General features: G+C 42.4%; 2 protein-coding genes across 3 annotated transcripts in view; both read left to right on the top strand.

The window, feature by feature from the left end:
- The window catches only part of LOC121400439 (DNA polymerase alpha catalytic subunit-like), a 110,374-nt gene that overhangs the window by 17,065 nt on the left and 66,770 nt on the right, over positions 1-26,539 (top strand). Inside the window, exons 8-11 of the mRNA XM_041583546.1 lie at positions 3,919-4,078; positions 5,129-5,294; positions 6,095-6,267; positions 6,399-6,511. The gene's annotated coding sequence lies outside the window, so the exon portion shown is untranslated. The remainder of the gene's footprint in view (positions 1-3,918; positions 4,079-5,128; positions 5,295-6,094; positions 6,268-6,398; positions 6,512-26,539) is intronic.
- On the top strand, positions 8,367-26,169 carry LOC121400441 (DNA polymerase alpha catalytic subunit-like). Of its 2 annotated transcripts, XM_041583549.1 has the most exons (7): positions 8,367-8,643; positions 9,692-9,776; positions 10,393-10,454; positions 11,543-11,632; positions 12,500-12,616; positions 15,021-15,196; positions 25,999-26,169. In XM_041583549.1, exons 1-7 carry the CDS (start codon positions 8,506-8,508, stop codon positions 26,147-26,149), a joined length of 819 nt encoding a protein of 272 aa, XP_041439483.1. In that variant the 5' UTR covers positions 8,367-8,505; the 3' UTR covers positions 26,150-26,169. The 2 variants fall into 2 exon arrangements, with proteins under 2 accessions (XP_041439483.1, XP_041439484.1); XM_041583550.1 differs by lacking the exon at positions 12,500-12,616 and having other exon boundaries at positions 8,370-8,643; positions 25,999-26,168.

Here is a 26,539-nt window from a genome sequence, read left to right as displayed (position 1 = left end):
CACCTCCTATCCCAGACGTGGGAAGTTTTTTTGTCCCCCAGGAGGACGATTCACCAGGCGACATAATTCACCACAGCATTCCCACTTCAGTTCAAAGACAAACGACAAAGGTCGACCAACGTGGAAGTCCAACAAGTTCCACAACAAGCCCCAGGGAGATAAATCAACCTCCGCATGACGGGTCACCCCCCCCCCCCGGAATCTCAGCAACCAATAGGGGGCAGACTGCTACGATTCCGGGAGGTATGGAACCACTATTCCTCGGACGCCTGGGTCAACGAGATCATAGCCGACGGTTACCATCTCGACTTCTCTTCGCCCCCCCCCCCCCCGGAAGTTCATCATGTCCCGGGTCCCTTCCAACCCCAACAAAGCCCAAGCCTTTTACAGCTGCATTTCCAACATGGAACAAAACGGAGTCATCGTTCCTGTTCCTCATTCAGAGACATTCTCGGGGTTCTACTCCAATCTGTTTCTAGTACCCAAGAGAGACGGATCATTCAGACCAGTCCTAGACCTCAAACTCCTCAACAGGCACATTCGGTCTGTACGATTCAAAATGGAAACACTGCGTTCAGTTATCCGGGGGATGGACCCGGGTTTGCTACTGATGTCCCTGGACATCAAGGATGCTTACCTCCATGTTCCGATTTGGCCTCCACATTATCGTTTTCTGAGATTTGCCTTCAAGAATCACCATTACCAGTTTGTGGCACTGCCGTTCGGCCTGTCCTCAGCTCCCAGAGTCTTCACCAAACTGATGGCAGTCTCTGCAGCAACAATGAGACTTCAGGGAATTTCGGTGACACCTTACCTGGACGATCTACTCATCAAGGCCAGGACAGAAACACAGAGCAAACAAAGCCTTCAACAAGCCATATCTCTTCTCCAGAGTTTCGGCTGGACTATCAATTGGGACAAGTCCAACCTACGGCCCAGTCACCAGATGATATTTCTGGGTCTGGAGTTCAACACCCTAACTCAAAGGGTGATCCTACCTCGGGACAAGCAGTTAAAAATCAGAAACCAGGTCAACCTGCTTCTCCACACCCGACGTCCCACAGTTCACTCTGCAATGAGAGTTCTAGGACTGATGGTCTCATCTATCGAGGCGGTCCCCTTCGCCCAGATACACCTTCGCCCTCTACAAGCCAACATTCTATCAGGGTGGAAGGGAGGGTCTTTCTCTCAAACGTTCTCTCTCCTAAGCACAACAAAACACTCCCTCACCTGGTGGCTGCGACAAGAACATCTAGCCATGGGACAATCTTGGGCAATTCCAGACTGGACTGTGATCACAACCGACGCAAGTCTCCTAGGTTGGGGAGCAACATGGGACAACCTATCTGTGCAAGGTCCATGGTCCCTTGAAGAAACCAAACTACCCATAAACATACTGGAGCTTCGGGCGGTATGTCTAGCTCTCACTCACTGGTCTCGCCAGCTTCAAGCCAAGTCTGTCCGAGTACAAAGCGACAACTCCACCACCGTCGCATACATAAACAGACAAGGGGGAACCCGCAGCAGGGCAGCCCTGGCGGAAGTTCAACTAATTCTGAATTGGGCGGAGTTCAGATCGGTAAGACTATCCGCCATTCACATCTCAGGGGTGTCAAACACAAAAGCGGATTTCCTCTCCAGAAACCAGCTGGATCCGAGCGAATGGGAACTCCATCCGGAATCATTTGCGGAGTTGGTGACAAGATGGGGTCTCCCCCAAATCGACCTCATGGCAACCAGAGCCAATCGCAAAGTGCCCCAATTCTTTGCTCGTTACCGGGACCCGATAGCGACGGGAGTGGACGCCATGACTCAACACTGGTGCTTCAACCTGGCCTATGTATTTCCCCCTCTTCCCATGCTACCTCGAGTGCTGAAGAAGATCAGACAGTCACAGAGCACAGTCATCGTGATAGCGCCATACTGGCCCAGAAGAACCTGGTTTTCAGATCTTTGGGAGATGGCGATAGACCGACCATTTCGCCTCACTCACAGACCTGACCTACTGCAGCAGGGTCCCATTCTCCACCACAACCCGGGTCTCTTTGCTTTGACGGGTTGGCTGTTGAAGCAACCATCTGGAGACGACAAGGCATAACTGAAGAAGTTATCGCTACGCTGCTCAAATCTCGGAAACCTACCTCTTCCAGAGCTTACCACCGAGTCTGGCGGAAATATTGGGACTGGTGCAAAACCGCAGACCTCCCCTTTTTGGATCTCAACGTCCCAAGGATTCTGTCATTTCTCCAGAAGGGACTTCAGTCCGACCTGAAGCTAAGTTCCTTGAAAGTGCAAGTCTCAGCGCTGTCCGTTTTACTGCAATCACGTCTGGCCATGGACAATACCATTCGAACATTCTTACAGGGAGTGGCACGCATTGTTCCTCCCTTCCGTCCTCCACTCCCAGGGTGGGATCTTAATCTGGTGCTGGAGTCTCTGCTGGATCCTCCCTTCGAACCCTTAGGAGTGATCTCTGAAAAGTGGCTTACCTGGAAGGTGGTATTCCTTGTGGCAATTTCTTCAGCCAGAAGAGTTTCAGAAATCGGCGCATTATCGCGTGATCCATCCCTTCTGGTCTTCCACAGAGATAAGGCGGTACTGCGCACTGTCCCATCCTTTCTTCCCAAGGTCGTTTCTGCCTTCCATATCAATCAGGAGATTGTGGTTCCTTCCCTTTGTCCGGATCCCAAGAATGTGAAGGAGCGACGTCTGCACAAATTGGACGTGGTTAGAGCTCTTCGCTGGTATATAGAACGATCCAAATCCTTCAGACGCTCTCAGTCCTTATTTGTAGTTCCTTCCGGACCACGAAAAGGCATGGCTGCCTCCAAGGCTTCTATTGCACGGTGGATCAGAGAGACAATTCGTCAGTCCTATCTATCCAAAAACACAAAAACAGGCCTCCACCGGAGAATGTTCGAGCACATTCCACGAGGTCACTGGGACCTTCCTGGGCATGGCGTAACTCTGCTTCCTTGGATCAGATTTGCAGAGCGGCCACCTGGTCCTCAGTACATACATTCACCAAATTCTACAGCCTTGACACGTTTTCCTCAGCTGAGGCCGCTTTTGGCCGCAAGGTACTGCACACTGTTGTGCAGTAACGTGTTCAATTCTAATTCGCTCCCGCCCTGCTGTTCTGGGACTGCTTTAAGTCCCCAAGAGTCTTTGTGTCCCCCTGGGACGGCAGAGAAAATAGGATTTTTTGATACTCACCGTTAAATCCTTTTCTCTGTTGTAGATAGGGGGACACAGGGCTTCCCAACCCTGAGCGAAAGTTGACCTATGGTCCATGGGAAAGTTTTTCCTGTTTTACCTGTTCTGCAAGTTGTAAATTGTTATATTATAATCCCTTTTTTCAGCAGTCTCTTTGGTACAAACTGAGGGATTATGGCAGTGTGGGGTTAAGACGGAGTCCCGGACACGCCCCCCTGCAAATCAGTTCTAAGTGTCCTGCCTCCTAGAGGGTGGAGCTTAACCCCAAGAGTCCCTGTGTCCCCCTATCGACAACAGAGAAAAGGATTTAACGGTGAGTATCAAAAAATCCTATTTTCTCAACAAAAAAAAAAATGGAATTTACATTTTTCTTTGTATAGCAATAGGAGTTGATAACTGATGTAAACCAGTCATTGTGCACTTTTTTTTTAACTAATGTGCCTGATTTGTACCTCGTGCTGAATTATGTAGCATCTATTGTTCTACTAAAGGTGTTTTATATAGGGATTTACCAAATCCATCATATTTCAGTTCAACTGAATACTCCGCAGTTTACCTAATGCAAACCCGAACCCTAATTTGAACATCCAAAGAATCCACATAATCTGAAAAGTTATCCGTAAAATAGTAGGAATTGAGTAGTATTAACGTTTAGCCTTGACAGAGCATTTTATTTTTTTTATTTTTATTTTTTTTTTTAAGGTTTTATCTGCAAGTGTGAAAAAATTACCAGCTGTAACCAAGCCTGGGCATCCTGCTGCACAATCAAAGGCTTCTGTACCCCGGCAAATAAAGAAAGAGCCTAAGGCTGAGTTGATTTCTTCTGCTGTTGGTCCTTTGAAAGTGGAAGCTCAAGTAAAAGGTAATTCTAGAAATAATTATGCATTAATAATAAAACAAGACTACAAAGATAAAATAAAGTTTACTATTCCATGAAAGCCTTTTCAGATTCCTTTGTGGGAGACTGTTGAGGTGTTCTTGTATAAGATGAAGAATTGGCAGTTATTCATAAAACACCTGACTCAAACATATACCATCCGTTTTGTTTAGTTACCCTTTAGGCCAGGGATCTCCAACCTTTTGTACCTGTGAGTAACATTCAGAAGTAAAAGGAGTTGGGGAGCAACACTAGCATTAACAATTTTCTTGGGGTGCCAATAAAGGCTGTGATTGGCTATTTGGTAGAGCCTCAATGTAAATCAATCCACATAGGAGCTGTTTGTCAGTACACCTGGTTTTTATGCAGCCAAAACTTGCCTGGAATTCGAAAATAAACACCTTCTTAGAGGCCACTGAGAGCAATATCTAAGGGGTTGGAGAGCAACATGTTGCTCACGAGCTACTGGCTGGGGATCACTGAAGTTTAGGCTATAGCAGGAGTCTCGTCAGAGTTTCGATATAGCACCTGCTTCAGGGAAAAGAATCGGTGACAAAGCAGACAAATATTGTAGTGTGACCTTAGTTTTAAGTAGGGATGCACTGAATTCACTATTTTGGATTCAGCCCAACCCCCGAATCCTACACAAATGATTCGGCCTAATACCGAACCGAATCCAAACCCTAATTTGCATATGCAAATTATGGACGGGGAGGGGAAACATTTTTTACTTGTTTTGTGACAAAAAGTCACGTGATTACCCTCCCTACTCCTAATTTACATATGCAAATTAGGATTTTGATTAGGTTCGGCCGAGCAGAAGGATTTGGCCCGAATCCTGCTGAAAAATGCCAAATCCTGGATTCAGTGCATTCCTAGTTTTAAGGCCATCAATGGAAATTGTGTGGCTGATGCTAAGGAACCGCACCTACTGCTGTGGCGTGTTACTAAATTAATGGCATGTTGCCTTGTATAAAGTTGGTTTTGGTGAAATAAAAAGTAGAATTTTTGGGTTTGTGATTTAATCTCTTTTAGAAGAGGATTCGGGAATGGTTGAGTTTGATGATGGAGATTTTGATGAGCCCATGGATGAAGACAATGTGGAAATAACTCCAGTTGATTCTAGCACAATCAAGACACAAGCACAAAGCATTTAGTGTGTGAAAGAGGAAAATATTAAAGAGGAAGAAAGTTCATTCATGTATGTATGAAACCTGTTCATCACTAGCCTTTTAACATCTGTGAGGCTGTATCTTATTTTTTTTTCATTGTTAGGTAAAATGTGCTTCATCGAGCCTTTTTAATTAGTTAAAAAGTAACATCTAGATTAACTTGTTATTGCTAATAGAAAAACATTGGTAAATGGGAATTCATTCAGTTGAACCCCCAACTTAACGGTTTTCAGGGGACCAGGAAAACATTATGTAAAATCCGGAAAAATGTAAAATCAGGCAACTTTTTCTTTAAGTACTGAAAGGATATAAGCACAGAAGTTTTTAACACTTTGAGATACAATATTTACTGTGTTAATAACAAGGGTTAACATTGACGTGTTAATGTTACACTATGGGGGGCATGTGCAAGGTCTCTCTGTCAGTCACATACACAACCTAAAGCAATTAGTGATTGGTGCAGGACTGTATAAGGGGCAGACTCATTGGAATTGAGCATTTACAGGCAGAATCATGGCAAAATATACATCTGGTTCGTATTTTAAACCTCTTTGTTTAAAAAAAAAAAAAATAACATTCATAGAGGAAAATGTTGATGTAAAATCTGGGAAAACATTACTTAAAATCGGGGAAATGCACCCATTGCATTATAAACTGGTGGGACCACAAATAAAAAATGTAAAATGCGGGAAAACATAAAATCAGGGTACTTAAAATCGCGGTTTCATTGTATATACTGTATGTCATTTACTTTGAAGCTTTTTTTTGGCAGCGGTGGCATATATGCACACATACAGGTTCAAGTTTATGCACTTTGTTTTAATTTCAGAACTTCTACTACTTTAAATGAGTCTTGTTGGGATCAAATTGATGAGGCTGAACCAATGACCACTGAAATTCAGGTAGATTCAAGCCACCTACCCTTGGTTACTGGTGCAGATGGGAGTCAAGTTTTTAGGTTTTATTGGCTAGATGCCTATGAAGACCAGTACAGTCAGCCAGGTAAGAGACAGAGTAAAAACAAATGTATTCAATAGTGCAATGCCGGATTATCATATTTATCGCTGATAGAACATAATTCTTGTGTTTTGTGGAGGAGTTTCTATAATTTGACTTATTTCTCTCATCTGTAGGAGTAGTCTATTTATTTGGAAAAGTTTGGATCGAGTCAGCTGATGCATATGTCAGCTGCTGTGTTAGTGTGAAGAACATTGAGAGGACCGTATATCTTCTACCTCGTGAAAATGTAAGATTTTTGTTTAATTGGTGCCCTAACTTGATGGAAAACGTTATTATGAAAAATGGGCTTTTAGTTAAGCATTAGGTGTTGCAGCAATAATGTCCCCGATAGCCGTGTAGAGAGGATAAAAGCTTCTGCTTCCCATAAGGATACTATAGTCGCACAGTCTTTTGTTATAATATACAAGACCATAGTTCACAAACATAACATATAATGGGGAGAAACTGTGCTCAAAAAAAGAAAAAAGAAAATCTGCTGTTATGTTCAGTTTAAAGGGATTCTGTCATGATTTTTATGATGTAGTTTTTATTTCTAAATTACACTGTTTACACTGCAAATAATTTACTCTACCATATAAAATTTCATTCCCCAACCAGAAAGTGTATTTTTTTAGTTGTAATATTGGTGTGTATGCACCATCTTAGGTCATTTTACCTGGCCATGTGCTTTCAGAAAGAGTCAGCACTTTAGATGGGACTGCTTTCTGACAGGTTGTTGTTTCTCCTACTCAATGTAATTGAATGTGTCTTTGGGAACTGGATTTTACTAATGAGTACTGTTCTTAGATCTACCAGGCAGCTGTTATCTTGTGTTAGAGAGCTGCTGTCTGGTTACCTTCCCATTGTTCTGTTGTTAGGCTGCTGGGAGGGGTTGATATTAATTTATCAGAGCACATGACTGGGGCAGCTGGGAAACTGACAATATGTCTAGCCCCATGTCAGATTTTAAAATTAAATATAAAAAAAATCTCTTTTGAGAAAGGGATTTCAGTGCAGGATTCTGCTGGAGCAGCACTAATAACTGACACCTTTTCTAAAAACATTTTTTCCCATGACAGTATCCCTTTAAATCATGTGTGTGTTCTACAAATGTTTGCAGAAGCAGTAACTTAAGGTGGCCATAGATGTAGAGATCGCCAAACAAGCGGATCTCTCCCCGATATGCCCACATTGAGGTGGCCGATATTGTGCTGATCCGATGGTGGGCCCTAGGGCCCAATGACTGGATCGTAATGCATCCGATACGGGCGGTCGGATCGCGGGACCACATAAACGCACAGGATATTTTAACCTGCCTGATCAAGATCTGTCAGATATCGATCTGGGAAGCCCATCGGATAAACAGGGAATTAAAAAAAAAAACAAACATTTTTCTTGATTTAGGGTCAGGCTACACTGGGCGTTTTGGGGAGATTTGGTCGCCTGGTGACTAATCGCCTCGTTTTTGCGGCGACCAATCTCCCCAAACACCTTCCCTCAGTCTGCGACGGCTAAAATGAAAAAAAACACCGGCGCTAATCACAAGCTGCGATTCGTTTTCCGAAGTCGGCCGAATTTGCGGGTGACTTTGGAAAACTATTCGATGCGTGTGATTAGCGCTGGTGTTTTTTTCATTTTAGCCGGCGCAGAGTGAGGGAAGACGTTTTCTCAAATCTCCCCAAAACGCCCAGTTTGGCCTGACCCTTAAAACAATAGGCAACATTTTTGTTCAGCACAAGCCATGTCTATTCACTCACAACTGCTGCAGGTGACATTACAATTTACTTGCAGTGGCATAGTTTGCATTTCAGGCTGCAAAGCAAAGGTGAAGGAAAACTTGCAAATCTTCCCGTTCATGTTAACAACACTTTGCCTTAGAATTATGTTAGGGTTACAAGAGTTGCCCAGAGATCATAGTTCAGTTAAAGGCATAGTAACAAACACTTGCCCCCATATTTAATAAAAGGCACTACGTTTGCCCAGGAGCAGTAACCAATAGCAACCCTTAAGATGCTTTTAGACCGTTGACCAGTAAATGCTAGGTGCTGATTGGTTGCTATAGTATACTGCATCTGAGCAAACTTAGTGTCTTTTATTACATGATGCCATAGGTATAGTAACTTCCAATAGTATCTGGCAGAAGACTGATTTTTCTGAAACTATGAATTTATATTCATTGTGTTGGAAAGAAACTGGAGCCATTTTGTTTTTCTCTCTTTTGCAGAACTGTCCAGTCAGCCCATGAGCTGGTGCAAGGTTGAGGCAGTGGTGACGAGGCCTGACCAAGTGAGCGTTGTGAAGGATCTCGCACCTCCTCCTGTCGTTGTTTTATCTCTCAGTATGAAGACCGTGCAGAATGCAAAGACTCACCAAAATGAGGTTACACTTCTAATTTCATTTGAAAAAAAAAAGTAAACATGTTTTGGCTACAAGACCGAAAAAAGTTGTGTACAGTATCATTACTTACAGCAGTACAATGGGTCTTCTCCCACTAGGAGGCAGGATATTGCAGTGATATCAGAATTGTGACCTCTTCCTCTCGCCTTTTAACCCTCTTGCTTAGCTGGTAAAGCTCTGTTTTTTTCCAGTGTCTTCGTCATTGGAGGTTAGGGTTGGCCAGACTCTCCCAGACTTGCATTAGAGTTCTGGACCTCATGGTGTCTTTCATCGAGGCAGTCCTCTTTGCTTGGATCCATCTCTGGTAGGGATGCAACGAATCCACTATTTTGGATTTGGCTGAACCCCTGAATCCTTCGCAAAAGATTTGGCTGAATACCGAACCGAAATAGAATCCTAATTTGCATATGCTAATTATGGGTGGGAAGGGGAAAACATTTTTACGTCCTTGTTTTGTGACAGTCACGTGATTTCCCTCCTGCCTCTAATTTGCAAATGCAAATTAGGATTTGAAGTATTCGGCTGAATCCGAATCCTGCTGAAAAAAGCCGAATCCTGGATTCGGTGCATCCCTAATCTCTGGCCACTACAGGCAGCAATTCTCAGGAGCTGTTGCTGGCCATCCCTGCTCCAGGGAATTAGATATACCCGTTTTAAGAATTAGATATTTAATTTTTTAATTCAAACTCAAATTTTTTTTTCGAGATGTCGCCAAAATCCTCAAATGGGTTAAGACTAAATGGAACACTGAAACTGGGATTAAAGCATTTGAGACTTCTCAAGCTACCTCAACTTTTTTTTTTTTTTTTTTTTTTTTATAAGGTTTATATTTTGCATTACAAAACAGTAAAGAAAACCAAGGACAAAAATATACCTCAACATTATTAAACATGACACAATTGTTGTACAGTACTAAAGTCAAAATATCTTTTAGTGGTTTGGGGACAGAAGTCTGTGCGTGAAATGAAATGATACATTTTTTTTGTTGTTTTCTTTTAACCTCTAATCCGTAGTCTCCTATGTATTTTAGATTGTGGCAATAGCTGCTTTGGTTCATCACACATTTCCTCTTGATAAGGCACCACCCCAGCCACCTTTCCAAACTCATTTTTGCGGTAAGTAATAAACTTTGGAGAAATAATGTCATTTACTATGTTTGTTTCTCCAGCTGTGTAGAATGTTTGTATACTTTTTTTGTATTGATCCCCTGTTTGTGTGTAGGTGAAAAAGGGTTGAGATATGCACGTGTTTACTTATAGTTGCATAATTAATACTGAATTGATTCTGAAATGTTTGGGAATACTTCACAAATTCCATGGAGTATGTTGTAGTTTTACACATGACTGTACACACTCTAACGTCGAAATCTTTATTCTAGTTGCATTTGGGACAGGCAAATGTGATATAATATTTCAGTGTTGTGTTCTGTGCTGCTGTGACATCTGTCACAAAAAAAGTGTAAGATTTTTATTGTACTCTGTGTAGTATATTAGAGTTGCATGGTGATATCCTGCCAAGTAACCATTTTGACCTCACCCTCTTGTATCTTCATGGAACTACTTGATTACTTGTGATACTTTGTGATACGGTAGGGCCACATCAATAAGTAGGATGCCGCCATAGTTTCTACAAAAAAAATATATGTAGGACCCACCTTGAATTAGAATTATTAATAAAGGACAAGCCACAAGCAATTATGTTTTTATCATTTTGTGTTTTCTTTTCTTTCAGTTCTGAGCAAACTTAATGACTGCATTTTCCCATATGACTACAATGAAGCAGTGAAACAAAAGGTAATAGGCCGTTATGTGAAATCTTCAATAAGTACTGGCCTTTTAGTCTTCCACCCATGTTCCCCATAGGTCTCCTTAATGTTTTCTATGTAAGCTCTGCTTTATATACATTTCTTAAAGGAGAATTCAACCGTTAACTAAAAAAACCCTCCCCTCCTCCCCCCATCCTAGCTGCCCCCCCCGGGGAAATGCCCATAACTTTAAACTTACCTCTGTGCAGATTCTGTGATCGTAGTTCACTGCAGTCATCTTCTGGGTCTTTGTGTCTTCTTCCGGCTCTTTGTCAATTTTCATTTATTTTGGCGCATGCGTAGTCGACGCAAACCGTAAATTGGTCCAACTGCGCGTGCGCCATTTCTCGGTCTCGGCCACCGAATACCGAAGACCCGGAAGATGGCTGCCTTGAACTGTGATCACTGAATCTGCACCGATGGGTAAGTTAAAAAAGTTAGGCACATTTCCCCGGAGGTGGGGTAGCTAGGCTGGGGAGGAGGAGGGTCTACGTAAAGTAACAGGGTAGGGTTGCATTCTCCTTTAAGCATTAGCCTTTCCTTGGAACCCCTATGAAGCCTCCTCCCTCTAAGCTATACCCCCAACACAGCCTCACTAATTAGTTTATGAAGTGTCCTCAGGAGGTATAGACCAAGCTCTCGGAGGCCTGCAACAGAGGATATTGCCATCTCATGGATGGTATACTATCTGATTTTCAATGCCAGGTGTTGGCTTGTTTGGCACCAATAACTTCTTTGTTGATGTGATAGCATTAAAGGAGAATAAAAAGTTAAAACTAAGTAAGCTTTATCAGAAAGGTCTATATGAGTCCTCTGTAAAAAGAAACACAGCATTTCTTTCCTTCTATTCTGTACACATGGGCTTCTGTATCAGACTTCCTGTTTTCAGCTGAAACCTCCAGGGCTTGGGCTTGAGCATGCTCAGTTTGCTCTTCTTTCCCTCCCCCACTCCCTGCTGTAATCTGAGCTCAGAGCTAAGGGAGAGACTCGGGCAGGTAGTGATGACACAGCAAACTAATATTGTCAGCTGCTATTATTAACTATTAATTATTTATTTCGTTTTTCTTTTCTTTACAGAATGCCAATATTGAGATTGCGTTAACTGAACGAACTCTACTTGGGTTTTTCCTATCAAAAATTCATAAAATTGATCCAGATGTTATTGTAGTAAGTATTACTTTTTGTCATCTTGTGTCCTGTACATTTAGTAACAAATCTATATTAATTTCTAAATTAGTGATGCAAATTAACCAATTAGGGGAGCAGTGTTACAGCCAACTTAGAGCTAGGAAAGATAGGTTAGTGGGTGTCTATACCATCAATCTATTTAAGCAGAAGTAAAGCTTAAAACTAAGTAAGCCTTATCAGAAAGGTCCACCAAAAAACAGTAAACTCTCAAAGTAGTGCTGCTCTGAGTCCTCTGTCAAAAGAAACACTGCTTTTTTTCCCTTCTATTGTGTATACATGGGTTTCTGTATCAGACTTCGAGTTTTCAGCTTAAACCTCCAGGGCTAAGGCTTGAGCATGCTCAGTTTGCTCCTCTCCTCCCTCCCTTCTCTGACGTAATCTAAGCCCAGAGTTATAAGTGAGCAGGGAGAGACTCAGGCAGGAAGTGATATCACACCGAGCTAATACTGCAGCTGCTATCCTAAACAAACAGAGAGCTTCTAGAGCTTTTTACTCTGGTATGGTAAAACATTATTTTATTATTCAGAATAAATATAGCTTTCTAGCTTGCACTATTGCAGCTAATCTATTGGTAAAAAAATGCCTCTGTATCTTTCCCTCTCCTTTAAGTAGAAGGCACTGAATGATTCCAGGTATTAACAATTTGACAAATGCAAATCAAGAGCAAAATAGATATATGGGGTTTTGGGTAAGAAGCATGCCTGTTTTTTAAGGCTCATTCAACCTATATTCTATATATACAGAAATATCTATCTATCTATCTATCTATCTATCATCTATCTATTTCAACCATATCTTAGGCCTCTCTATATCTATAATAAATTCAAACTGTTCCTTTTCTTAAAGGGCCATGACATTTATGGTTTTGATCTTGAGGTGCTGCTTCAAAGGATTAACTCATGCAAGGTTCCATTCTGGTCCAAAATTGGGAGACTGAGAAGATCTGTTATGCCAAAACTTGGGGTAAGGATATTGGTACAAACAAAATATGTAATAAAAACACTTTAATGTGATGATAAATCATTTAAATGGCTGTCCAGACATTTTATTCAGAGAAGTCTTAAAATGAACCATATTCATTAAAAAAAGTAAAAAGAGCATGAATTTATAGTCTAAGATAGACCTGATTCATAGATATCGATTTAGTTCATAGAATGCCCATCCTGCATGCAATATTGAAGGTTACATATATATAGATTTTAAAAGGAGTCCAAATGGGTTATGTTCTCGAACAGTATTTGACCTTTTTTTACGGGGCCCAGATTAAATATGGGCGTTAACTTCATGGCCTAAGATATGGTTGAAATATTTGCCTTGCTTTTACCACTGTCATTTTTAGGAAGATTAAAGACAAAAACTGAGCAGGTTGAAATGCAGGTGACCTGGCACAGTAACCACTTAAGAGTCTTAGCCTTGCCACCTGGTTTTGCTTTATAAATTGCCAGTTTGCTTACTACCTTGGGTGCAACCAACTGTGCTTTTGCCCCTTACCATAGTGCTTTACTGGCATTGTCTCATTTGTGCTATAGAAGGTCCAGTGCTTGTATTACAAAGAAGGGAATAATCTGTGGTTGTGCATTACAGCTTTTGTAATAAGTGTTCTTGCATCTTCTCTTTCTCCTTTCACTGGATTCTTTTTGTGGGGGATTCACAAAAATGGTGATATTGAGACAAAATAAAAGTGGAGATAAAAATATTGGATTTGCCATAAAATTCACAAACCTTTATCTTCACTTTTGTAAATTTGTCTATTTGTTTACTTTATTTAATCGACGTTTCGGTCCACGTTTGGGACCGAAACGTCGATTAAATAAAGTAAGCAAAATTTAAAGAAAAATCCTGGTGTGCATCAGCATTCTATTACTATATAAATCTCTCTGTTTTGCACCCAGGTAAAAGTTTATCTAAGTGTGTGCTCAAGCCTATATATATATATATATATATATATATATATATATATATATATATATATATATATATATATTTATCTCAATGTCTGATATGTATTAATTACATGGTATGTATAACCAACATTTTGGTCCCATTTGGGATCTATTTTATATATATATATATATATATATATATATATATATATTATATATATATATTATTTATATATATATATATATATATATATATATATATATATATATATATATATATATATATATATATATACTACTCCATACAGAAAACGGTAAATACTCAAATATTTGTGGATACTGAGTCCCCTTCTTCAGGCTTTTTATCTACTCTTAAATATTATAAAAGTCCTTTTTCTTGCTTGGAATATTTGTGTCACCTTCTCTACAACCATTTGTATTAATCCACCACTATAATCTTAAAATCAGTGTGTGCTATAGATAGTAAGCTTTCTTTGTCTAAACTTGCTTTTATTGCATATATAAGCCTGGTAGAGCATCTAAGAAAATAAATATTGTAGGTGTGCAGTATTTCAGAATATTTTTAGGTGCCGTTGTGGGAATAATGTGGCAATATGCCTGGAAAATTATCACAGTGTGGTTATATATGTAGTAGTTTATTTGTTTCATTTTAAATAGACCATTTGTAAAACTGTTCTTTTTAAATGTTTAATGAAAACTACTATCAGGGGGCAAGATAATTTTATATCCAAAGAATCAGTTTCTGTGTTGATCAGACTTGCAAAATGGTCATATTTTTTACTTAATGAGAAAAACACATAAACAAAGTCACTTTGGGTGGTTTGAAAACATTGAACAGTTGGACTAAATCTGTACATAATTTTCCTTTGATGCCGTGGTCTAGCGGATTGCATTATATAACTAAGCACACAGGAGGGATCTAAAATAAAATAGAATTATTTTTTTAATTTAATGCATGTTTGCATAAATGTGTTGTAACACTAACTTACATCTATTTCCAAATGGTCAATGGAGTTGCACTTAAGGTAAATCTTTGTTTCAAAAGAGCAAACTGATTTTTTTATATATGTAATTTTGAAATCTGACATTGGGGCTAGCTATATTATCTGTTTCCAATGTGCCCCAAGGCATGTGACTTGTGCTCTGGTAAACTTCAGGGAGTGATATCACCCCCTCCCCAGCAGCCCATCAGCAGAACAATGGGAAAGTAACCAGTTAAGAGCTGCCTGGTAGATATAAGAACAGCACTAATAGTGAAAATTCACGTCTCACTGCGACTCGTTTACATTGAGTAACAGAAACAAAGCTGTTCCATCCAAAAATGTGGATTCTAGTCCCTGCAAAATAAAGATAGCGCATATGAATTTCCATGGCAGACACATTGTCTCCTACCAATAAAACTGCTCCTCTCTGTGTACAAAACACACCCAAATGCATTTTCTGCTTTATTTTTATTATTTAAGGGTCGAAGTGGCTTTGCAGAAAGAAATGCAGCTTGTGGACGCATCATTTGTGATATTGAGATTTCTGCCAAGGAGTTAATTCGCTGTAAAAGCTATCATTTGTCTGAATTGGTACATCAGATACTGAAAGCAGAGAGAGTTGTAATCCCACCTGAAAACATCCGCAATGCATATAAGTAAGTAAAAATGGAAAGGACATGAGTAGATAAGATATATGTAGATGGCATGATGATCTAATCTATGCTATTATATATTTATTGTATATCTTCATATACGAGAAATTTGTTTAAGTTTTGCTTGCTATCAACAGTTCCATTAAAGTAGGGATGCACCGAATCCAGGACTTTTTCAGCAGGATTCAGATTCGGACGATTCTGGGAAATAGCGTGACTTTTTGTCACAAATCAAGGAAGTAAAAAATGTTTTCCCTTTCCCACCCCTAATTTGCATATGCAAATTTGTAGTCGGTTCGGTATTCGGCTGAATCTTTCGAAAAGGATTAGGGGTTTCGGCCGAATCTAAAATAGTGGATTCAGTGCATCCCTACATTAATTAGGGGTATTGAACCCGAAACATGTGTTTACCACTGCCTGGAATAAAAAGTTGTTTGCAGTAATAACTGCTGGAGTTCATCTTCCTATACTTGGATCATCCCTACATTAAGGGGCAGATTTACTATGGGTCGAATATCGAGGGTTAATTAACCCTCGATATTCGACTAGGAATTTAAATCCTTCGAATTCGAATATCGAATTCGAAGGATTTAGCGCAGGAAATTCAATCGATCGAAGGATTATTCATTCGATCGAACGATCAAATCCTTCAAATCGAACGTTTCGAAGGATTTTAATCCAACGATCAAATGAATATCCTTCGATCAAAAAAACTTGGGCAAGCCTATGGGGACCTTCCCCATAGGCTAACATTGTGTTCGGTAGCTTTTATCTGCCGAACTAGGGGGTCGAAGTTTTTTTTAAAGAGACAGTACTTCGACTATCGAATGGTCGAATAGTCGAACGATTTTTAGTTCAAATCGTTCGATAGTCGTGGTCGAAGTAGCCCATTCGATGGTCAAAGTAGCCTAAAAAAAACTTAGAAATTCGAAGTTTTTTTAATTCGAACCCTTCACTCGAATTTAGTAAATCTGCCCCCATGGTATAAGTAAACATTAAAAACAACCCAAATGAAAAATTATTCGGTCAAAGCAGTCAAAAATATGCACTTTCAGAAGGAAATAAGAGAAGTGATCTGATATAGCTATGTTCAGGAAGGAAATGGGAAAGGGTATTTTAGGCTTCTGATCTCTTTCCTGAGCAGAGCAACATCAAAACACTTCTCTGTTTCCCCTCTGAAGGTGTATCTCTGATTGTACAGATACAGGAACTGACCAGAAGGAGGTGATGTTGTTACAAAATTAATTTTACAGGCAGTTAAAAACTTATATAACTCTTAAATTGAAACAAATTTGTGTAAATTGCACATGTGCATAGAAAACAAAACTAAGCAATTTTGCATTCAGTTTTTTAAGGTGTTCTTATCCTTTAACCTTCTTTTATCCTTTAACCTTCTCATTTCCTATTGGTTTGTACTCTCTGGCGCGCATACAAGTGCCAAATGTAGGTGGATAAAAAATGAAGTGTTAAATATACTTTGAGCTCATATCTACATTATGCTAACTTATACCTGAAGGTATAGTGGTTCTTCAATTGTACTTGTCCCTCCATAATATCAAAGAGGAGTCATGTATCAGCCATTTGTGATTTCAAGTCTACTATGTATGTACAAAAATCTTTGTATGTATTAGGGATGCACCGATTCGCAAAAGATTCGGCCGAATACCGAACTGAGTCCGAATCCTAGTTTGCATATGCAAATTACGGGTGGGAAGGGGAAAACATTCTTCACTTCCTTGTTTTGTGACAAAAAGTCACGTGATTTCCCTCCTCATCCCTAATTTGCATATGCAAATTAGGATGCAGATTCTGTTCAGCCTGTCTACAGGATTCTGGTGCATTCCTAGTATACATGAAAGATTTGTTCTCGGAACCGTTGTGGTTGTAGGAGTTGTTGTTTTCTGAAAAGTATTTGTTTAATAGTAAATGCCTGTCTAGGAAGAAAAATCAAGCATTTTATTTCATATTCTGCAAAATCCCGATAATAATCATTGTTTCTAACCTCTGAGGCTATGAATATTTCATTTAACAATACAATGCACCTTCACGCCTAACCTTGAATAGGTCATAGGCTCGACATTCAAAAGCAAAAAAAATTTTTTTAGTATAGAAAATATATGCTGACAAGTATATATTCAGCTCCGTGACCTGACTGATTTAGTAAACAACAACCTTTATAATGGAAGAGGGAGCTTTCACATTGAAAATAATGCATGGAGGGAAACTTTAATGATACATCACTTTAGCTCTGAAAAAAAACATGACAGCCTGAGTGCTTCTTTAAATGTAAAAGCTACATATTCCATTATACAGAATTGGCCTGGACACCGAACTAATACGTACGGAAAATTGCTCTTGCCTTGCACAGGAATTTTAAGATTTTGTCAACTTGCGTGTGTTTGACCTCTGCAAATTCAAGGTAGAAACCAGTGATTCGCTTCCTTTCTGACTATTAGGTACTTCTCTAAACTCCCAAATTACTAAATGGATTTTCTTCTGCTGCTGTTAATATCATTATTAGCTAATTATTAGAGAGAAAATATAATGTGGCGTATCTAGAATTTGTTCTTGCTCACATATATATGCCAGTAAGTACCTTAAACTCTTAAAATAAAGCTGTAACTTTAGGACAATTTGTAGAAAAACGTTGAATAAATGTAAATGAGCTAAAAGGTAATTTTTCGTTACTTATTGAGTTTGTAGGTCTTGTTGATCGATCATAATTTATTATACTTACGCGTTCTATTTTGATGGTTGCGCTTTGCAAAATCAAAATTCCTACTTGTTGTTCTCTACATGTAAGCGGCTTTATTATTGATGGCGATGGAATGAATATTTAGCAAAAGGTAGCACAGATGAGGGAACCAAGGCAAACACACGGCTATGTTGCATACATTTTTCTGATTGCAGCTATGGGATTATCGAGAATGCTTGGGACCTGGGGTTTTCTGATCTTTCTGTAATTTGGATGACCATACCTATAGTCAACTAAAAAAAATGTTCAAGGTACAGGTATAGGATCCACTATCCAAAAACCTGAGATCTCTAAATTACTGGTAGACAGAAGGCTTTCTTCCATAGACTCCATTATAATCAACATTTTTTAAAACAATTTCCTTTTATCAGTAGCCTGTACTTAAAGGGATCCTGTCATCGGAAAACATGTTTTTTTCAAAACGCATTAGTTAATAGTGCTACTCCAGCAGAATTCTGCACTGAAATCCATTTCTCAAAAGCGCAAACGGATTTTTCTCTTAAGTCAGCTTGGGGGACACAGGGACCTTGGGTATAGCTAGTACCACTAGGAGGCAGGACACAACCACAAAACAAAACTGACTCCTCCCTTGCTGGCTATACCCCCAGCAGGCGGAGCCTAAAGCCAGTTTGAGTTGTGTCCTCAGGAGGTTAGGACGTTTTTTTATTTTTGCTACTCTAAAAGTCAGCTAAGCTGACACCAGGGGCAATGCAGACCCTTTACACAACGTAAAGGCTCTTAATGTTATCCCCCAACGTGGGAGCCTGTCTCCGGGGTCATCTTGTGCTCTGGCACAGACCATCCAGCTCACAGAATGTCTCCCTTCCTTGCAGGAGGAGCAAGTGCTGGCCGGCAGACAAGGAGAGCATTGGATCTTTTGGGCCTGAGGTAAGTCTGTTTCCTCAGCCCCTATCCTCTCTCTCTCTATTCCTCCCAGGCATGAGTACACTGGATAAGGATTCCTATGCCTGGCCATGCTATCTATAGCGGAAAGGTCCCTACTCCCCCTCACTTCTACCTTCCCTGTTAGGACTCTATGGGGCGTTTCTATCAGGGCCCTAAGGCCCTGCTTGGAGGGGTGACAGGCGCTCTCCGGCGCCATGCGGCACTTTCCTCTTTGGGTGACTTGGTGGGGGAGCGCCGACTTCAGCGGCGCTTCCTTCACTGGCGGGGAATTCGTTGCGCGATCTCGCGCATGCGCAGTACGCCCTCTGGCGCCATGCGTGTCTCCTCCTCTCCGTGCGTGCCGCCATTTTGGATCAAGTGGCGCACCCTACGCGCGCATTTCACAGACACTGAGAGGCACGGCACAGCACACATCGACGCAGAGATCTCCTCGCCCTTACCAGGTTTCTAACAAACTACTCCTCCTTCCCTGCATTCTCCTCTGCAGGCTAGCGTGTAGTTTTGCCCTCTGGGGGTTGGGGAGGCCTCCCTTGGCTTAGCAAATTCAGCTACCTTGCCACCTTAGCCATCATCATGTCTGATGGGCCAAGTGAGGGGTCTCTTTTCCAGGGCCGCACCCACTGCCTCTGTTACCTATTTAGCCTGTGCCAAATGCTGCAAACGTCTCCCACGAGGACACAAGGATCCTCCATGTGTTAATTGTAAGTCTCTGGTTACTGATCCCCCAGTACCTACTCCACCTCAGAATCAGGTCATTCAAGGGGACTCCCCAGCTTCTAGCAGACCGGCTTCCCCAGCCAGGGAGCAATCCACTCCAGAATGGGCATCCCAATTGGCCACGGGAATCCCCAAATTAGCTCAGTCTCTGGACAAGCTGCTTGCCCAGCTAGATAATCCTAGACCTAGGTCTTCTAAGCGCAGGGCCCCCTCTCCGTCTGATGACGACAGTATTTCTCCTCCAGGCACCAGTCTCCTTTTCCACCTGACTCTGGGGACGAGGACCACTCAGACGGCGAACTATCTTGTATTTCCGGCCATGACGAGGAGGACTCCCATAAATTCTCTTCGGAAACTATTGACTCCCTGATTTCATCTGTACTGGAAACTCTTAACCTGCAAGACACAGGGGCCACAGCTGAGTCCTCAAAGGCTCTTTTCAAACGGCACAGTAAGACATCACCTGTTTTTCCCTCTCATTCTCAGCTCGATCAAATTATTCAACAAGAATGGGACAAACCAGAGAGGCGCTTCCAAGCCAACCGTCGATTCCTCAGGCAATATCCCTTTGCGCCTGATATCACCGACAAGTGGTCCTCTCCACCATCTGTCGATGCTCCTGTCTCTAGACTTTCCAAAAACACAGCATTACCAGTCCCTGATGCCTCATCCTTCAAGGACTCTATGGACAAAAAATTAGAGAGCCTGCTACGATCCGTTTTTTCTGCCTCTGGTGCATCCCTTCGCCCAGTGATTGCCATAGCATGGGTCAGCCGGGCTATCCAATCCTGGTCCGTTAATCTGGTTAACGCTATAGCGGAAGGAGTTCCGCGCCACGAACTTTCTCAACCTCGCCTCACAAATCAAGGAGGCAAATGACTATTTATGCGAAGCTTCACTTGACGCCACACAAGTCATTAGCAGGTCCTCTGCCCTCGCCATTGCAGCACGAAGATCCCTTTGGAAGAAATTATGGTCTGCCGACCTCTCTTCCAAAAAGTCGCTTACATCCATCCCCTTCAAGGGTAAACTCCTCTTCGGGCCCGACCTCGACAAGATTATTAATCAGGCTACGGGAGGTAAGAGCACCCTGCTGCCACAGCCTAAGGCTCGTCCCACTTTTCGTAGAGGAAAGTTTTTTTCGTGCCCCCCAGAACAGAGGTTCCAGATCTTCTCCTCCAAGGACATCATTCTCGAACAGGGGTCGTTTTGGCAACAAGCAGAGACCTTCCTGGCAGAACAGGAAACAAGTCTCCAAGACCACTGATAAAACTACCTCAGCATGACGCCATGCTTCCAACACCAACTCCTGTGGGGGGGGAGATTAAGACTTTTCGCAGATGCATGGGTCACACTCATTCAAGACTCATGGATTCATGAGGTCGTCACCCGAGGATACCACCTGGAGTTTTCATCTCTCCCCCCCCCCACGTTTTTTTCATGTCACGGTTTCCCACCGGGATCGGACAAACAATTGGCATTCCAAGACGTTATCGCCAGTCTTCTGCTCGCAGAAGTTATTATTCCGGTTCCTCCTGCGGAGCGATTCAAGGGTTTCTATTCAAACCTTTTTGTTGTTCCCAAAAAGGACGGATCCGTTCGACCTATCCTAGACTTAAAAGAACTAAACAAATTCCTCCGTCCTCCGTCCTTACGATCCGTCATTGCAGCGATGTCTCCGGGTCAATTTCTCATGTCTCTCGACATCAAGGACGCTTATCTGCATGTGCCCATTTTCCCTCCGCATCAGAAGTACTTGAGATTTGCCTTCCAAAATCGTCATTTCCAGTTCACAAATCTGCCGTTCGGCCTCACCTCGGCTCCTCGAGTTTTCACCAAGATTATGGCTGCTGCCACGGCAGACATTCGCAGTGCAGGGATAGACATCACTCCCTACCTCGACGACTTACTGATCAAGGCACCTTCCTTTCAGGAGGCTCAACCAGCTCTAAAGACCTCCATGACCAAACTGCAAGATCTGGGGCTGGGTTCTCAACCTCACCAAATCCTCGCTAATACCCAGCCACTCCATGGTTTTCCTGGGCATGACCTTCAACACGCAGTCTCAAACGATATCTCTACCGATCGAGAAGGTGGTCTGCCTACAAAGATTGGTGACGAGTCTACTTCAGAAGCTGCAAGATTCTGCATGAAGGTTCTGGGAGTTATGGCATCCACCATAGAAGCAGTACCTTTTGCCCAATTCCATCTCCGGGACCTTCAGTGGAACATTCTCTCATCCTGGAACAGGAACTCCCTGCTACAGGAGATACCCCTCTCTCAACAGACGAGGTCATCCCTCCTCTGGTGGTTACAGACCCCTCATCTCACCAAGGGCAGGTGCCTCGGCGAGCCTTGCTGGCGTATCCTGACGACCGATGCGAGCCTCTTCGGTTGGGGAGCGGTTCTCGAGGGGCGGTCGACTCAAGGGAAGTGGAACCAGCACGAGAAACATCTGCAGATCAACCTGCTCGAGATCCGGGCAATTCGGCTTGGCCTCCTCCACTGGCAACAAGAACTCGAAGGCCAAGCGGTGAAGGTTCAGTCGGACAACTCGACGGCTGTGGCTTACATCAACCCACCAGGGCGGTACAAGAAGCAGAGGGGCGCTAAACGAGATAAAGCTCATCTTTCGGTGGGCCGAAGCTCGCAATGTTCACCTGTCAGCCATTTACATCCCGGGGTTGCTGAATTGGGAAGCGGACTTCCTCAGCCGTCAGTCCCTCGACCCGGGCGAGTGGTCACTAAACGACGAAGTCTTCCAAGAGCTGTCGCTTCGGTGGGGCATACCAGAGGTGGATCTCATGGCAACCAGGCACAACAGGAAGGTTCCAACGTTCCTGGCTCGTTACAGGGATCCCCTGGCTCACGATGTGGACGCCATAACGGCCCCCTGGCCCTTTCGACTAGCGTATGCCTTCCCGCCTCTGCCTCTCATTCCCAGAACCATTTGAAAGAAACGGACCACGCTTATCCTGATAGCACCAAGGTGGCCCCGTCGGGCCTGGTTCTCGGACCTCCTCAATCTCTCCGTGGCGGAACCATGGACTCTGCCATCACTGCCGGACCTTCTCACCCAGGGACCGATACGGCATCCAAACCCAGGATGCCTCAACTTACCGGCCTGGCTCTTGAGACACGAATCCTGACACGGAAGGGTTTTTCCAAGGCCGTCGCACTCACAATGTGCGCAGCTCGTAAGCCAGTTTCAGCCAGAGCCTACTATAGGGTTTGGTCCACTACCGACAGTGGTGCTCTAAACTCAAGGTGAAGTTCCGGGAGTTTTCCATTCCTCACATCCTGGAGTTCTTGCAAGAGGGCCTCTCGCTGGGCATGTCTTTGGGGTCACTAAAAATCTCAAATTTCAGCCCTGTCAGTTCTTTTCCAACGACGTTCTAGCTGTACTTCCTGATGTCAAGACCTTTATGCAGGGAGTGGCCCACGTGGCTCCCCTGTTAGAGCAACCTTTCCTGTTGGGACCTCACGCAAGTGTTACACGCTCTTCAACTGCCTCCATTTGAACCTCTCGCCTCAGTGCCGCTTCAGTGGCTCACCTGGAAGACGGTTTTTTCTCCTTGCCATTGCCTCAGCGAGACGTGTCTCCGAGCTCAGCGCTCTTTCATGTACGGCTCCCTACCTCGTCTTCCATCTGGACAGGGCCGTCTCTTCGCACCATCCTTCGTTCCTCCCAAAGGTCGTCTCTGAGTTCATCTTAACCAGGAAATTGTTGTGCCATCCTTCTGTCCGGCTCGGCAAATTCTAAGGAACGAGCCTTACACACCCTCGATCCTGTCAGAGCTCTGAAGTTCTACCTGCATAGGGTTGCGAGAGATCCGTAAATGCGATGCCCTGTTGGTGCTCCCTTCAGGACCTCGGACAGGGCTGTCCGGCTACCAAGCAGGCCATCTCCCGCTGGATCAAACAGGCTATCCAGAGAGCTTACACGGCAAAGGGGAAGGATCCCCGACCAGAATCACGGCTCACTCCACCAGGGGTGTGAGTACTTCCTGGGCGTTCCGTAACCAAGTTTCAGCCGAGCAGCTGTGCAAAGGCGGCTACGTGACTTCTGTCCATTCTTTTTCCAAATTTTACCACTTTGATACCTTTGCGGCATCTGACACTCGATTCGGCAGAAGGGTGCTGCAAGCTGCGGTGGTTTCTACTTAGGCCTCTTTTCCCGCCCGGTTTCTGGGGACAGCTTTGGTATGTCCCAAGGTCCCTGTGTCCCCCAAGCTGACTTAGAGAAAAGGAGATTTTGTTTACTTACCGTTAAATCTTTTTCTCTTCAGTCACTTGGGGGACACAGGGCTTCCCTCCCTGGATAGAGCCTTCACTCCTTCAGATATGTTTTGGTTAAATTGAGTTTGGAATGTTTTTTCCATATCTAGTTTTATTCCTGTTGACTTTGTACAAACTGGCTTAGGCTCCGCCTGCTGGGGGTATAGCCAGCGAGGGGAGGAGTCCAGTTTTGTTTTGTGGTTGTGTCCTGCCTCCTAGTGGTACTAGCTATACCCAAGGTCCCTGTGTCCCCCAAGTGACTGAAGAGAAAAAGATTTAACGTGTAAGTAAACAAAATCTCCTTTTTTATATTCAATTTTGAAATCTGACGTGGGGGCCTAGACATTTTGTCATTTCCCAGCTGCCCCTGGTCATGTGACTTTGTGCCTGCCCTTGCTGGAGAGAAATGCTCTTCTGGCGAGGCTAACTGTTTTCCTTCTCAAATGGTACTAGAATGTGTTCTCAGTGGGACATGGGGTTTCTACCTATTAGAGTGGTTGTTCTTAGATCTACCAGGCTACTGTTATCTTGTGTTAGGGAGCTGTTATCTGGTTACCTCCCTTTGTTCTTTTGTTTGGGCTGCTGGGAGGGGGGAAAGGGAGCGGATATCACTCCAACTTGCAGTACAGCAGTAAAGTGAAAAAAATCAGTTTGCTCTTTTGAGAAATGGATTTCAGTGCAGAATTCTGCTGGAGCAGCACTATTAAAATTTGATTTTTTTTTCTCTCCCCCATGACCGTATCCCTTTAATCCAAACTAAGAAATAATTAATCCTTTTTGGAAGCAAAACCAGCCTATTGGGTTTATTTAATGTAGGGATGCACGGAATCCACTTTTTTGGATTCGGCCGAACCCCCGAATCCTTCGTGAAAGATTCGGCCGAATACCGAACCGAATCTGAACCCTAATTTTCATATGCAAATTAGGGGTGGGAAGGGGAAACATTTTTTACTTCCTTGTTTTCTGACAAAAAAGTCATGCAATTTCCCTCCCGCCCCTAATTTGCATATGCAAATTAGGATTCGGATTCGGTTCGGCTGGGCAGAAGGATTCGGCCAAATCCGAATCCTGCTGAAAGGCCGAATCCTGGCCGAATCCCGAACCGAATCCTGGATTCGGTGCATCCCTAATTTAATGTTTACACGATTTTCTAATAGGCTTAAGGCATAAATATCCAAATAACGGAAAGAACCCCCAGGTCGTGAGCATTCTGGATAACAGCAGGTCCCATACCTGTATATCTTTTTTGACTGTACCTGTTTGTACAGTTACAGGAACTGACCAGCAGGTGACGCTGTTGTTACAAAATTTATCTTATTGGTAGTTAATAAAACTTAATAACTTGAAAAAAAAAAAATTTTGAATGTAAATTTTAAAAGTGAAGATCTCTTACTAGAGCAGCCCATTCATATACTGATAATTGAAACAAAAAACAATATAAACATTGGCATACATGTTATTGTAACTTGTGTGAACCTATTCAGCACAGGGGTCAATCAGTGAAACGCTGATGACTACTGCGAGTTTGTATGGTATTCTGGTAATACATGGGTCACTGCCTTAAATAAAGGTTGTCAATTACATCACTGCATCTTTGCCTATGTATTACTAAAGACCTAATGTCATGTTTTGTATAGTTCTGAAATAAATCAGGCAGACTTCAAGGTTTGTTTTTAATTATAGCATATACTTGCTTTCCTTAAAGGGATGGTTAATCTTTAAGGTTTAAGCAACTTTTCTATTGGTTTTCATTATTTTTTATAGTTTTATATATTATTCGCCTCTAGTTACTCTTTGCAGCTTTCAAATGGGTGTTGTTGACCCCTTCTAAAAGTAAATGCGTTGTAATGCTACAAATGTTTTATTGCTAATTTTTGTTACTCCTCTTTCTATTTAGGTCCTGTCCTATTCGTATTCCGGTCTCCTATTTAAATCAATGCATGGTTGCTAGGGTAATTTGGACCATAGCTACCAGATAGTTTAAAATGCAAATTGGAGAGCTGCTGAATAAAAAGATAAATAACAAAAAACTTTAAATAATACAAAATGAAAACCATTTGCAAATTGTCTCAGAATATCACTCTTTACGTCATACTAATAGTTTTTTCAAATGTGAACAATCCCTTTAATAGGATTCTTTCACTTGCAGTGATTCAGTACATCTTCTGTACATGCTGGAGAACACCTGGATTGATGCAAAATTCATCCTTCAGATCATGTGTGAGCTGAATGTTCTTCCCCTGGCCTTACAAATCACAAATATTGCAGGCAATGTCATGGTAAGGAATTGTACATTATAGAAACGATTTAACAAATGTTTAAAGGGGTTCTGGGGCAACTTTACAAGTGATTCCACAAAGGGAAGGTTAGAAATTGTGTTTTTTTTACTTTTACATTGTTATATTGTTATATAATCAAAAGTTGGACCTACTCCATTGTGGCTAGAGAAATCACTTGCAATGACTTGGATGACTCCTTGGACAAGCATAGTGAACTCAAAGTCTACAGTTAATTTAGTATAGGTATAGGGTTGTCATCCATAGATGCAGGTTTCTTTCAGGTCTGGCTTTTACTCCGGCAGACCATTAGGCTACATTGCAACTAGGCCGGATGGGACTACAGCCCTATAAGACCGAAAACTAGTTAAGTTCTGGTTTTAAATGATGCATGCACCCCTCTATTGATCGTGA

Source organism: Xenopus laevis, chromosome 2S, assembly GCF_017654675.1.
Source record: "Xenopus laevis strain J_2021 chromosome 2S, Xenopus_laevis_v10.1, whole genome shotgun sequence".
NCBI classification, from domain to species: domain Eukaryota; kingdom Metazoa; phylum Chordata; class Amphibia; order Anura; family Pipidae; genus Xenopus; species Xenopus laevis.
This window is presented reverse-complemented; position numbering and strand designations above follow the sequence as displayed.